Source organism: Trichosurus vulpecula, chromosome 4, assembly GCF_011100635.1.
Source record: "Trichosurus vulpecula isolate mTriVul1 chromosome 4, mTriVul1.pri, whole genome shotgun sequence".
In the NCBI taxonomy this organism is placed as follows: Eukaryota; Metazoa; Chordata; class Mammalia; order Diprotodontia; family Phalangeridae; genus Trichosurus; species Trichosurus vulpecula.
Window position 1 is genome coordinate 34,679,236 of NC_050576.1, and position 13,411 is coordinate 34,692,646.

The 13,411-nt window shown below is 51.8% G+C and overlaps 1 protein-coding gene across 2 annotated transcripts in view; it reads left to right on the top strand.

Moving 5' to 3' along the window:
- ERI3 (ERI1 exoribonuclease family member 3) overlaps positions 1 to 13,411 on the top strand; it is a 185,697-nt gene that overhangs the window by 55,423 nt on the left and 116,863 nt on the right. For both annotated transcript variants that reach the window (XM_036758045.1, XM_036758047.1), the window contains one exon: positions 3,944 to 4,003. In XM_036758045.1, coding sequence (XP_036613940.1) covers positions 3,944 to 4,003 — 60 coding nt within the window. The remainder of the gene's footprint in view (positions 1 to 3,943; positions 4,004 to 13,411) is intronic.

Genomic DNA, 13,411 nt, shown 5'->3' on the forward strand with positions numbered 1-13,411 from the left:
CGGTGGCTGCCACCTGCCCCCTCTGCTCCCAGTCCCAGGGCCTCAGGACTGAGGCTCTGCAGTGGGCTCCATGGGGGCCCTCAGGAGCCCCCACTGTGACCCCTGAGGCCTGCTCCTCAGCTCCCATGACCATCATCCAGATGAGAGGGAACAAGCTCAGTGACAGGGAGAGGGATGTGAGGCAAGGCCAGAAGCAGGGCTTCCCCATGGCTATCGGACCCAGTGGATTGAGCGCTGGACCTGGTGCTGGGAAGATCTGAGTTCCAGTTCAGTCTCGGGTACTTTCTAGCTGCCCGGCCCTGGGCCAATCTCTCTCCCCCAAGTTTCTATTCTGTGGAATGGGGGCAGTAAAAGCATTTATCTCCCAGGGTTGTTGTAAGGACAAAATGAGATGTTGGCAAAGTGATTTGCTCTAGAAATTCCTAGTAATTCGAATAGCTCTGGCTCTTTGTGGAAACAGTAATAATCGTAAGTGACCTTGTGCAGCACTGGACAGGGGCATTGGGATCAACCTCCCAGCGACCTCAGGATCAGGTGCTGGATGGATAATTGCCCCATTTTACAGGGGAGGAAAGTGGGGCTTGTGGCCCCTTACCCAGCTCTTGAGAGGTGGGAATCTTTCTTCCCTAGGCTAGGGAGAGCAGGTCCTAGCGTGGGAATGTCCCAGGGAGGCTGTGGGGCCCCTTTCTTCTCCCACCTTCCTCAGGCACTGCGTTCACACCAGGTGGACATCCGTTCTCCTGCCCTGGAGTATCAGAGTTGAGAGCCCACCTTCCTCACTGAACTTAGGGCCGTCTCTGAGGGGCTGGCTGTGGCCTCCTCCTCCCTCCTCTGAGCACCTTTCCACCTGGGCTTTGGTTGGGCCAGAGGAAGCCATGCTTCTCACCTGGGACTAAGACATTTTTCTCTTGGGCCTAGCTTGTCACTTGCTCCCCATGTACCTGCAGAAACCAGAGCTGCTCCTGTCTCCTTGCCTGCCTGTTCCAGGGAAGCCAGGCTTTTCCTCCCTGCCCCTTCTCAGCAAGGTACCTCCTGGTCCTTCCTGCTACCCTGCCCCTCTCTGGACCTCAGTTTCTTTATCTGGATCAAGGGATGATCCCACCTGACCCCCTAGGGCTATGGTGAGGCTCTTGTTGGGAGAATGGATGACAGGCACTCAGGCCAGCTCATTCTGATGCCAAGAATTACTATGTCATCGGCCCAGTAGCTCCCCTTCCCTGGCTTGGGCTATTGCTCAGGCCCAGGGTCCTTTATGTAGGGAAGTCTCCAGCCCTGTTGGCAAGCTGACCCACGAGGGCTGGCATCCTCTTATGCAATCAGATCCTGTGGCTCCTGGCCCCTCCAGTGTGCTTGGTGCTTAAAGCCCCTTGTGAGCCGCCTTTCTCCCTCACCCCTCCCCACACCTTTCTAGTCTCCTCACGCCTTCTGTGCCTCCCATAGTCTTTGGTCTAGGGACTCCAGCCTCTGTCTGCCCTCCTCACCATGCCACATACTTTCCCATCTGCCTTAACATCCCCACTGAGATAGCACCATCTCCCCTACTGCTAATGCCTTCCCTCTGTTGGTTACCTCCATTTTTTCTGTATACTGTTTACATCTTGTTTGCCTTTCTTTGTATCTCTAGCACTTAGCACAGTGCCTGGCACATTGTAGGTGCTTAATCCACCTTTCCTGACTGACTAGTAGAGTCAGGAAGGAAGAAGCCATGGAGGCCAGCTCCAGCCTAGACTAACTGGCAGCTGAGCTCTGTGGTACTACAAGGTTGGGGGAACCCTTGGTCTTATGGTCCTGTGGGTTCCTAGCCATTGACCAGCTGGATGGGGTGCCCACCATTGCTACCATCACCCAGCTGGCCTTTGTCAACCACTTCCTCCTCTGTATCAGGCCCTGTGTTGGGGAAACAGGGACACAGAGGAACAGGGCTTGCCCCCAGGGAGCTGACATCCTTATTTACAGACAAGTAGATTCAAAATGCAGATGGAGGAAGTGCCAAGCAATTGGGGGGGGTGGTACAGAGGGAAGGGGCTAGCATGGTGGCCCAAGTGTGGCATTTGGGACATGGCGGCTGTGATGATGGGTGTCAGAGGACCTCTGGGAATCCCAGAGAAGAGCAGCTCTGGCTGCTGTTCTTGTCCAGTCCTTGGGCAAGGCGACCTTGGCATTGCCTCTTCTCCTCCCTGGGGCTCTCCCAAGCTCCAGCCTCATCTCTGCCTTAGGCCTCACCCTCTGACTCAGGCTCCCCAGGCAAGGAAAGGGTGCAGAGGGGACTTTCTCTGTGAAGTGAGAAGGCAGGCCCGCTGCCGGTGAAAACGGAGTAAAAGAACGGTGTCGTTAATCTTTTTAATTTATTTTCCTGTTCGACCATGGGAAGTCTGTCGGCAGCCACTGTTACCCAATTAAAATACAGATTAATATAAAAACAGTTTCCAGAGTATAAAATAGAGTGGCCCCGGCCCTCCACTTCTTTAAGATCCCACCTAATAATGACTTGATGAACTCTAGGTGCCCACCTGGAGGAGCACAACAACAATGGCATGGCAGCCACCGCCGCTGCCATCGGAAGATCCTCCCCTTAAAGCTGGCCTGTCCTGCCCTCTGTCTCAGGTGTTTGCTGTTCTTGACATGCAGTTAGAGCCTAATTGGTGTTTGATCTTGAATTCTCTGCCCCACTCCCTGGCTCCAGTCCCTTCTGGGTGATATCGTGGGGGCTGTGGCTCCAAGCCTGGCCTGAGATGACCAGAACAGGCATGTGGGGAGTGGCTGCTGAGGCAGGAGCATAGACAGGAGCTGCAACATTAAGCATGAGCTACGACTCCTCATTTTCCTCTGCCTTGTATGGCTGCTCAGCCTCCTTGCCAGAATGAGACCGAGGGCATGGGGGTGAGAGCGTGGGTAGGGAGCAGGCCAGCCTCCATCTGTTTGTAGAAAGAAGACACTGCCGACTCGTTGGGGCTGGTTATCTAGAGCCCAGGGTAGTTTTGGGAATGCCCCTTATTCTTGGGGCACAGTTCTTGTGATGTTTCTAAGGTTGCAAAAACCTTAGAGCTTGGCCCTAAATGAGAAGATGCGCCTCCCTCCTTGTAGAGGTGGGACCATGGGTGTGGAGAATTGCATGTCCTAGCGGCCGATGTTGAAAACACTTAGCTACTTCTGCTAAACTTTTATTCCTTTTTTTTTTCTCTTTGTTGTTAAGATGGCTTCTTGTGTAGAAGACAAGGATGGATTATGTTTAGAAATAAATAGGAATGGAAAACAAAATATGTCAAAACTTTTAAAAAGAAGGTGGAGTATACGTGGCCCTGCACACACCATGCTCACGTACTCGTAGACACATATGCACGGGCACTTCCAGGATGCAGATACCCACTTCCCTAGGGGAGCAGAAGGCAGGCCATCACCCTCTTGTGAGTGGTTAGTGCTTTCTGCAGGCAGGGCTGTGTGCTTGGAGCTGGCTCCCACATGGGGCAGAAGGACCATCCCAGGACTTTGGCCTAAGAGCTCCAGGGAACACTGACCATCAGGACGGGGGTCCACCTCCTGAACATGAGGAAATGCATACAAAGGCAGAAAATCACAAGCTCTTTGCCTCAGACCAGTTTACAGTCTCATGGAGGGGATAGGGGCAAAGTAGGAGCTCCAGACACTGAGGAGGCGGAAGCACTCTCAGGTTGGGGAGGCTTCCTAGAGAAGGTGGCAGTCGAGTGAGGCTTTGAAGGATGAAAGGGGATGGGTAGAGCAGGAGGGGAGCAGAACAGGAATCAGAAAACAGCTAGGGGTTCTTGTCTCAAGGTGGGCTGCTGCCAGACATCAGCTGGAGTTCTAATTGTATGCCCTAGGCAATAGGGAGCTACAGAAAGTGCTTGAGGAGGGAAGGCACCCCTCCTTAGAGGCCCTGTACTCCTTTGGTGTTGGGTTCAGTGTGCTGTGTTTTCTCTCCTTCCAGCTGACCGGGATCATCCAAGGCATGGTGGATGGCCAGCCAAGTCTCCAGCAAGTGCTTGAGGTAGGTCTGGTGACCTGTCCCCTGGAGAATCCAGCTGGGCTGTTTGATCACAAGTATGGCTTCATTAGGATGTTATCTATTGTCCTGTGGCAGAGAGGGGTCCCTCGGTGCCAGGAGCCAGGCAAGCCTTGACCGCCACACACATGTGGGCACTCCTGGCCCCTCTGGGGTCTCCCTTAGGTGTGGGGGAAGGTGGCTCTGCCAGCTGCTCCTTTTCCACCTTCTCCTCCTCTTCATCTCCTGCTCCTTTCTCTGCTCCCCTTCCTCCTCCTCCTCCTCCCTTCCTTTCTCCTTCCTCTTTTTCTCCCCTTCCTTCCCCTCCTCCTCTCTCTTAAACTTCTTGGTCCTCCCTCATCTTCCCTCTCTTTCTTTCTCTGTTCCTCCCTTCCTTCCCTCTCCTCCTCTTCATCCCCTGCTCCTTCCTCTTTGCCTTCCCCTACTCTCCTCCTTTTTCTCCTCCTTCCCTTCCTCTTCTTCCTCCCTTCCTTCTTCCCCCTCTCTTCCTTTATCTCTTCCTCTCATTCCTGTTTTCTCCTTCTCTCCTCCTTCCCCTCCTCTCTTCTCCGTTCTGTCCCCTTCCTCCGTGTTCTTCCATCCTCCTTCCCTTCCCCCTCCTCCCCCTCCTCCAGGTGAGCTTCCAGCTGAGCAGACATCTGTCCTTTGGCCCCCAGTGGGTTTGGGCCTTTGTTTTTGTTTAGCTGTAAATGTTGGCTCCTTGTGGCATGTGAACACTTCATTAACTGCACAGCCTCGGCCCTGTGCCCTCCCCAAGGCTGGCTTTGTTTGCTTTCCGCTCCTCCAGGAGGGCGGCTGAGCCGGCACCCCCTCCCCAGGCTGGGCCGCCTGCCGGCTGCCTGCCTGCTGCCGGGGAGGCGTTGGGCCTGTCAGGGTGTGCAGGCTGCACCGGGTAATGATTCCTAATCAGAATAATTACAACAATTGCCTGTGTGAGGGAAATCAAATTAAAGGCTTTCGAGGCCTTGGCAAGAGACCACACTTCCAGGATGGGCTCGCTCCTCAGGGAACAGAGAAAGGTTAAGGCAGCTCTTCCTCATGCTTCCATCCTTTAGGAAGCAAGGCAGCGGTGGAGTGCTGGTTCTCTGGACTTCCCACGTCCTTCTGTCCATACTTCTTCTTCCTTCAGGAAGGAGGGCTGGCCTGGCCTGGGGGGCAGGGGGCCATAAAGGAGCAATGGCATCTTAGAGATCTCTCAGCTGCCCTTGTCTTTCCCCTTAACCCAGTAGACCTAAATCTGAAACTAGACCACTGACAAGGCCAATGCCAAGGCTTCTCTGCCCAGTACAAAGGCGTTCCCTATGTGTGGCCTCTCTGCCTCTGGCCCTGGCTCCGGCCCTGGGGGTGGGGGGGTGGGATGAGCCCTGCCTCTTGGTGGGTGGGATGGATGCAGAGAAGAGAGCAGGGCCCTTCTCTCTGGCCAGAGCCATGTGGGTAAAGGGCAGCTTCCACCTTCCAGAGGGCAAGCTGCCAGGCCTTGCTTGGCCTGGGGGCCCAGAAAGGCTTTCCCACATCGGCCACACCACCAGTGGGCTCGGGATGGCTTATGGCCTGAGTTTGTGGGAGGGAAGTGAGGATATCCTGTTGTTTGTGTCTTACCTTTGGTGTGAGCTTCTGAGGTGTCTGCTTCCTGGGGGCCCCATGAGGCTGTTACCTGAATCTGGGCTAGACAAGAGAGATTCCAGCGGGATTTACTGCACCAGTTACAGGGCCTGCTCACTGCAGGTAGGAAATGCCTCTGGCCTTTTTGGGACAAGGTTATTAGACATAGACCTGACTCGTCTAGACTTTAGGAAAGCCCATGGAATTGAATCCCTTGTGCTGTGTTCAAAGGATGGGTGAGTGTCTGACAACAGGCAAGTGAGTGGACCTGGTCCCACAGAGAAGGCACGAAGGTGTCGGGTGGAGCATGCCAGGGATCTGGGCGAATCCCTGCCCTAGGGAAGGCATGCTTGTCTCGGTGACAGATGGGGCCAGACCGGCAGGTTAGAGTACACAGTTGGGATCCAAAAAGATCTTGACCCCAGAGAGCAGGGAACCTTAACAAAAGCCACTCCCTATGATTTTGTTAGAGGCTCTTTCAGCCGCCCGTTTCAGCCTTGCAGCCCACTGCAGCCCCTCGCTCCTCTTCAAGAAACCTTAGCGGAGCCACACTTCCCCCGCCTTGTATTGCTGAGGCAGATTCCTTTTTGAACCCAAGGGCAGCCTCTGGTGACCATGCTATTCGGCCTCTCAGACAACAAATAGGGGATCTGTGGCCCGCAGAGGCGCCTCTGGGGGGCGGGAGTGAGCCCCCTGGGTGCCAGGCCCTGTGCCAGGTGCTGTTTGCAGGTATCATCTCATTTGATCTGCACGACTGTAGAAGGCAGTGCTGTTAGCATTCCCATTTTACAGTTAAGAAAACTGAGGCGGGCAGAGGGTGGGAGGAGGGGGCACCCTGGGAGGTTGGAGGGGGGTGGACACTTGGAAGCGTTGCTGTGGTGAGTGGATTAAGGAGGTGCAAGCCATTACACCGTGCTGCAGTGAGGGCCCAGGTGAGATGATGGAGTGTACATTTGTGGTAGACTCTGTCAGCGTGGCTTTCTTATTTTCTCTCCATTAGTTCAGCAGAACATGACCAGGGATCGTGGAAGTGGCTGGTGGGAGTGATCCAAGGCCAAGACTTGGCAAGAGAACGAGAGGGCAAAAGGCCCAAGAAGAGAACGCATTGGAGCTGGGGAAGGGAGCAGAGGGCAGCCAGTGCAGGGTGACGGCCTGGGGAAGAGGAAGAAGAGCAGGGTTTGGGAATGCAGGGCAGAGGGAGGGTGGGCACGAGTCAGGCAGTGCCTTTGTGGGGGGTGGTGAGATATTTAGCCATCTTGGTTCATGTTGTTTGTCTCAATAGAATCGTAATAGTGATGCCAGCCACAGGCTGCACTTTGAAGATTTGCAAAGCACTCTGCATACGTTATGCCACTTAGTCCTCACACCCCATGTGAGGGAGGTGCCAGTGTTACTGTGCTCATTTTAAAAATAAGGAAGCTGAGTCAGGCCAGTGTTGCACAGCTAGTAGGGGTCTAAGGCGGGATTGCACTCAAGTCTTTCTATTGTGGTCCTTCTAGCTGCCTCTGAGGCCACGGACTGCCTTGTTTTTGTCTGTGGACAGCTAGGTTCTTTGCACAAAGTGAGCATTTATTATATTAGCCATGGTTTTCCAAATCAGTCCATTGCATAAGGAACCTCAGCACAAGGTCGTCGTAGGCCCAGCAAAGATTGAGGGTCTGGGGGGGAGACAGATCCGTTGGCCGTTTCTTTTTTTTTTAATTAATTTAATTTTTAAATTTAATTTTTAACATTCATTTCCATAAATTTTGAGTCCTAAATTTTCTCCCCCTCCCTCACCTCCCCCCTCCCCAAGAGGCATGCAATCTGATATAGGCTCCACATATACATTCATATTAAACATATTTTCACATTAGTCATATTGTAAAGAAGAATTAGAACCAAGGGAGGAAACATGAGAAAGGAGAAAAAAGAGAGAGCAAATAGTCTGCTTCAATCTGCATTCAGACTCCGTAGTTCTTTCTCCGGATGTGGATAGCATTTTCCATAATGAGTCTCGTGGAATTGTCTTGGATCAAAGTATTGCTGAAAAGAGCTAAGTCTGTCATAGTTGATCATCGAACAATGTGGCTGTTACTGGTTCTCCTGGTTCTGTTCACCCAACCAGCGGTCCATCCTAGTGGCTGTGTCAGAAATAGAGCTAGTCTGGGGTGATCTGTCCTTGGTGAGGCTGTGCTGGCTGACACTTTGGGATCCTTCACTCTGGTCTGACCCCCCCCCCCATATCTCCTCAGTTAACTCCAGTGGCTCCCTTTTACCTCGAGGATCAAATGGAAAAGGCTGGTGGGCTTTCCAAGCCAGTCACAAGCTGAGCCCTTCTGACCTTTCCAGCCTCCAAGACTTGACCGCCATGAATCCATTCCACAGTTGAGGGACAGTGGCACAAGGCACTCCATGTCCCAGCTCAGGGCATTTTCCCTGGTGTCCTCCCTGCCTGCAATGCTGCCCTTCCTTCAGGAATCAGCTCACATTCCCTCTTCTGCAAGAGGCCTTTCCCAGCTCCCCCTCCCCACGGGCATCCCCATCAGCACCTTCTCTTAGAGGCCCCCTTCCATTTACACCGGAGACATCTTTGATGTATGTCGTTGTCTCCCCCATTAGACTGGGAGCTCCTTGAGGCCAGGAGCTGTGTCCTTGCCCCTCTTTGTATCCCTAGTGCTTAGCACTGTGCCTGGCACACAGTAGCACTTAATGAGTGCTTGTTGACTGACTGAGCGTAATGCTTATTTGCCTTTATAGATGTTCACTTAGTAGCTTTGTAATAATATGTTTTAGAATTTTCCCAGGAATGGAAATGATGCTCACTGGCCTCTAGTTCACAAACTCTCTTCCCTTTTAAACTAAAAGTAGGATCCTTTTCTAACTTCCTGCATGCATTCTCTCTGTCTGTCTCTTCCTCCCTTCCTTCCTTCCTCCCTTCCTTCCTTCCTCCCTCTCTCCCTTCCTTCCTTCCTTTCTCCTTCTTTCTTTCTGTCTCAATTTTTCTTTCTCTCTCTTTCTTTCTTTCCTTCTTTCTTCCTTTCTTATCTCTGTCTCTCTTCCTCTGTATCTCTGTGCCTTTGTCTTTGTCTGTCAGTGTCTTTGTGTGTCTCTCCTTCCTTTCCTCCTCTGTATAGTCTTTCACTGACCATTGTCACTGACCCACAGGTCACCCATGCAATCTCTCTCAGTACAATGGCCTGTCCTTCATCTGGCCGACTTGGCTGGGGGGAGCTCATCAGGGCAACAAGGTGCCATCTTGCTGACTACTTACTTCACCTAGAAATGTTTTACATAAACTTTTAGTGCTATCTCTTGTTTTTATATCACCTAGATTTTCCCATATCCTTCTTCTTCCCCCTCCAAAAGAGCATCCCTTGTCATAAAGAATTTTCTTTTAAAGAAAGAACAAGGAAAAGAAGAGAAAGCAGGTCTGCCTCTGGAGCCCCACTGGGGCTGTGCCTACTCTTCCTCATTTCACCCAGTTCCATTTTGGTGGTTTCCTCCACTGATATTGTCGAAGTCATGGTGTCGATTGTCTTCCTGGCTCCACTCACTTCACTCTGCAGCTCTTCATGGAAGTCCTTCTAGGCTGTTCTGCATTCTCCATTGGTCATTGCTGTTCACTGTGCTGAGTGCTAGAGATATAAGAACGACAAAATGATGGTTCCCTGGGCTCCCTGCTCCCACAGACCTCATATCTTGATGGAGGAAACCCCATGCAAATAGCCATGAACATTCAAGATATATGCACTTTAAATGGAAGGTCCTCTGAAAAGGGAAGGCACTGGCTGTTGGAACCAGGGAAAGCTCTTGAAGAAGGTAGTATTTGAGCTGAATCTTCAGGGAAGCCAGGAGCTGGACATGAAAAGGGGGTGCATTGCCAGGATGGGGGGCAGCCACTGGAAAGGCATAGTTCTTGCTTCTCTTGGTTGATTGTGAGCATCCTTCCCACCTCTATGAGGTCCTGACCTTTCTTTGGTCCTCCTCTTTTTCCCAGTGTGCCTCAAAATAAAACAAACCCCCAGTCCTCTGGATTGGCCTTCATTGTCCTCAGTGGCCTCAGTCCTTTCTAGCCTTAGCCCTCCGTGCCCTGTTCTCACTGGGCTTTGCCACACTTTTCTATTCCGTCCTCTGGCTCTGCCCTGGCTTCTGTCCTGTGTTCAGGTCTTTCCCAAATCTAGGTTGGCTAGTGAGTTCCCCATGGGTCCACACTGGTCTCTTTTGGGAACTTCTTCTCCTTCAGAATCAGTTCCTTCAGCATCTTAAGAATTTCACTCTTTGAGGGGAGCAGTACCAGGAGATCATTATACATGATTACAGACACACGGTATATGTGATGACTAACTTTGATAGACTTGACTCCTCTCATCAATGCAAGGTTCAAAGACAGCTCCAAAAGCCTCATGATGGAAAAAGCTATGCACATCCAGAGAAAGAATTACGGAGTCTGAATGAAGATCGAGGGAAACTATTTGCTCTCTTTTTTTGTTTCGTTTCTCCTTTCTCACGATTCATTCCATTGGTCATAATTCTTCTTTACAACTTGACTATTGTGTAAATGAGTTCAGTGTGAAGGTCTATGTAGAACCTACATTGGATTACATACTGTCTTGAGAGGGAGGGGGGAGGAGAGGGAGGGAGAGAAAATTTGGAACCCAAAAACTTGTGGAACTGAGAGTTATAAACTAAAAATTAAAAAAAAATTATTATAAAAAAAAGAATTTCACTCTTGAGAGGTTCCCATCCTTTCTGTGCTGACTTCCCTGACAGGCTCTGATTCTGTGGAAGGCTGCCTCTCCTTCCCCTTTAAAACATGCTCTCTTCCTCTTCAGAGTTAGGAAACCCTGATCGGGACAGTAGACACCCTGATGGAGAAGAGGGTGAAGACTATCTGGGAGGAGGAGGGCGTGAAGAGGATCCCCTTCTCCACCCCACTGCCTTGACCTGTGTCCCAAGAGCATGAGCTTGGAAGGGAGCAAATCACCCCCAAGCTGCTCCTCTTCCAACTTTGGCCAAAGACTGCCTAAGCTGCTGGGACCTGCTTTCTCTCCTTTTCTTGGGCACGGGTCAGAGAGTTCCTAGCTTCCTTTGTCATTTCCCTAAGGGCTTCCATCCTTTGTACAGTGGGAACTTGCTTCTCTTCTGGTCAGTGTTAGGTCAAACATAGTAGGCTTTAGAGTTTGAATCCTGAGCTGGTCTTTTTAAAAGTCTTCTCTGGTGCCCACCTGAATCAAGCGAATCAAGGGTTGGTTACCCAGTGTGACAAGTCTAAGGATGTCTTCTAGCTGCCAGGAGGCCCTGTCCAGTGGGGTCTCATGCTGTTCTAGAGGCTTTGCCTTCCACTCCATCTGGGGAGACCCAGGACAAAACTTGCACCTGTCACTTAGCGCCGTAGGTTCCTCATCCTCCTGTGCCCCCCAACCCCCAGTGAGACATTCTTCTACCAGGAAAATCAGGACAGAGTCCCTGAGCACAGTACAGCCTGCTTCACATCACCTACTTCATCCCGTGCAAATTTTGCACATGCCACAGAGTGAATTCCCTTCAGGCTGGTGCCAGGCTGTCTCTCCAGAAGACTTCCCATCATTCCTCACTGTTCTGCTTACATGAAATGACGCCTGCCATCTCCATGCTTCATATGGGCCTGGAAGGGCCTCCTTACCTCTGTGTCTCAGCAGCCTTACACCTCATGTACCGCCACCCCCAGGAGCCCTTTGTGCACCGCCTCCCTCTCATGGTCTGTACCCAAAAGCTCGTGGAGGACAGAGACTGTCTCCGTCTTGTCTTTGTATCCCATTGCCTCACACCAAGCCTGGCACACCGTAGGCACTTGATAATGCTTGTTGCATTGTTGAATTCTACCCTCCAGGCCTCTGATTGGTCAGGATTCCCTTTTTACCATCCAGATTCTTTTTCTTTGTCTTTTGCCAAAGTCCCCCTCCCTAATTTTGGGAGGAGCCCTTGGCTCTCCCTGATAACCCAGAGAGAGAAGTGGTCTCTGAGCTCTTCTCCTCTTTTGGGATGAGGTCCAGCCCTCCCCTTGATGTCCAGGACAGTCCCATGTCTTAGGAGCTCTACCAGGATTACCTTTACGGGCCACCAAGTCTCAGCAAGCAGCATCATGGGCTCATGGTCTTAGAATGGATGGGGAGCTCAGAAGAGTACACGGAGACATAGAGTGACCCATCCAGAGTGTTCGACCTAGTTGGAGGTAGAGCTGTGTCCTCGGAGCCCACGTCCCGCATTGTCCACCGTACCTACTGAGTTGCTTCCTGGAGGAATCATGTGAAGGGCAGTGGATCCTGCTTCTGTGTGAAGGAAAACTTCTTAGTGATAGAAGCTGTTCCAGAGTTCTTTGGGTGGCCTTCATAGGTAGTGAGGCCCCCATCATGGGGGAGCTTCCAGAAGAGATGTGTTTGAGTGGGATTTGGGTTCAGGTATCAGAATAGATGTTCACTGAGGTCCCTCCAGCTGCAGTCTTGTAGTGGAAGGAGCCATGGGTTGCCATCAAAAGTCCCAAGTGTGAGTCCTGGCTTTTCCATGCCTGTGTGTGGGTTCTTTCATTTCCCTGGGTCTGGTTTCACATTGGTAAAATGCTGATAATAATACAACAATGTGAAAGCCTCAGCCTCTGGCTTCCTTGAAACTTTGGGCTGCCTGGGTCAAAGGACCCTATCCGTTTAGCCTTGGTTGTGCTTGACCTTCTGGGGCCACTTCCTCAGAGTGGTCTGGCAGCTGGACTCAGTTTCCAAAAGGGACGTCCCCCAGCTTCTGCCCCAGCAGTCACCCAGGTAGGGTCTCCCACCTGGTGGGGGAGGAAGGATGATCATATCACCACAGCTGAGTGCAGTCCGGACCCTCTCCTTGGCCCATGGAGGTCAGTGGATGGAGGGGCTGCCCACAGAGCCCCCTGCCAGGCCTGGCTGGCTCTAGCTTCCAGGAGTTCTGATACAAGGCTAAAGGGATCTTGAATCTGAAGTGGGGGCTTCCTGGAGTAGAACTGAACCAGGATAGCCTAGTGTATCCTGGGCATAAGCTGGGGCAGTTTTGACATCTTGGGCTATCTTTGGCCAAAGTTGGAAGACGAGCAGCTGGGGGATGATTTGCTCCCTTCCAAGCCCATGCTCTTGGGACACAGGTCAAGGGGCGGTGGGGTATGGTGTGGAGAAGGGGATCCTCCTCACACTCTCTTCCCAGCTAGTCTTCTCTCTCTTCTCCATCAGTGTCCTAATCTGGGCTTCCTAACTCCAAGGAGGGAGAAAATGACTTTGGGTCTTTCAAGCCAGGAGTGGTTTGTGTTGGGTTTGGACTGGCTGGGTGATGTAGGGATGAGATCATCTTTGGCTCACTTGTGCATTCTGCCCTTAAAAACAGTCATGTGTGTGTGCACACCCTGCCCATGGTGTAGGGAAAAGAACACGGGGCTAAGAATCAGAGGACCTAGGTCTGAGTTCTGACTCCAGTGTTTTCTTGCTCCAGACCTTAATTTCTTGGCCTGTAAAATGGGCATAAAATGACTTGAGAGTCAAGTCAGATCAAGGCAGCTAACGTTTATTAAGCACTGGCTGTGTGCCAGGTGCCCTGCTTAGTGCTGAGGACACAACGCAAGACAAAGAACAGCGTAATGAGAGAGGGGGCACACAGACTGCTGTCGCACACTGGGGGCAGTCTCAAAGGGAAGGCACTAAGATTAAAGAGGATCGGTAAAGACTTCTAGGAAGAGGTGGGACTCAAAGGAAGCCTGGGAAGCCAGGAGGGAGAGCAGTCCAGGCCTGGGGAATAGCCGGAGAGTGTGGGGAGGTCAGCATC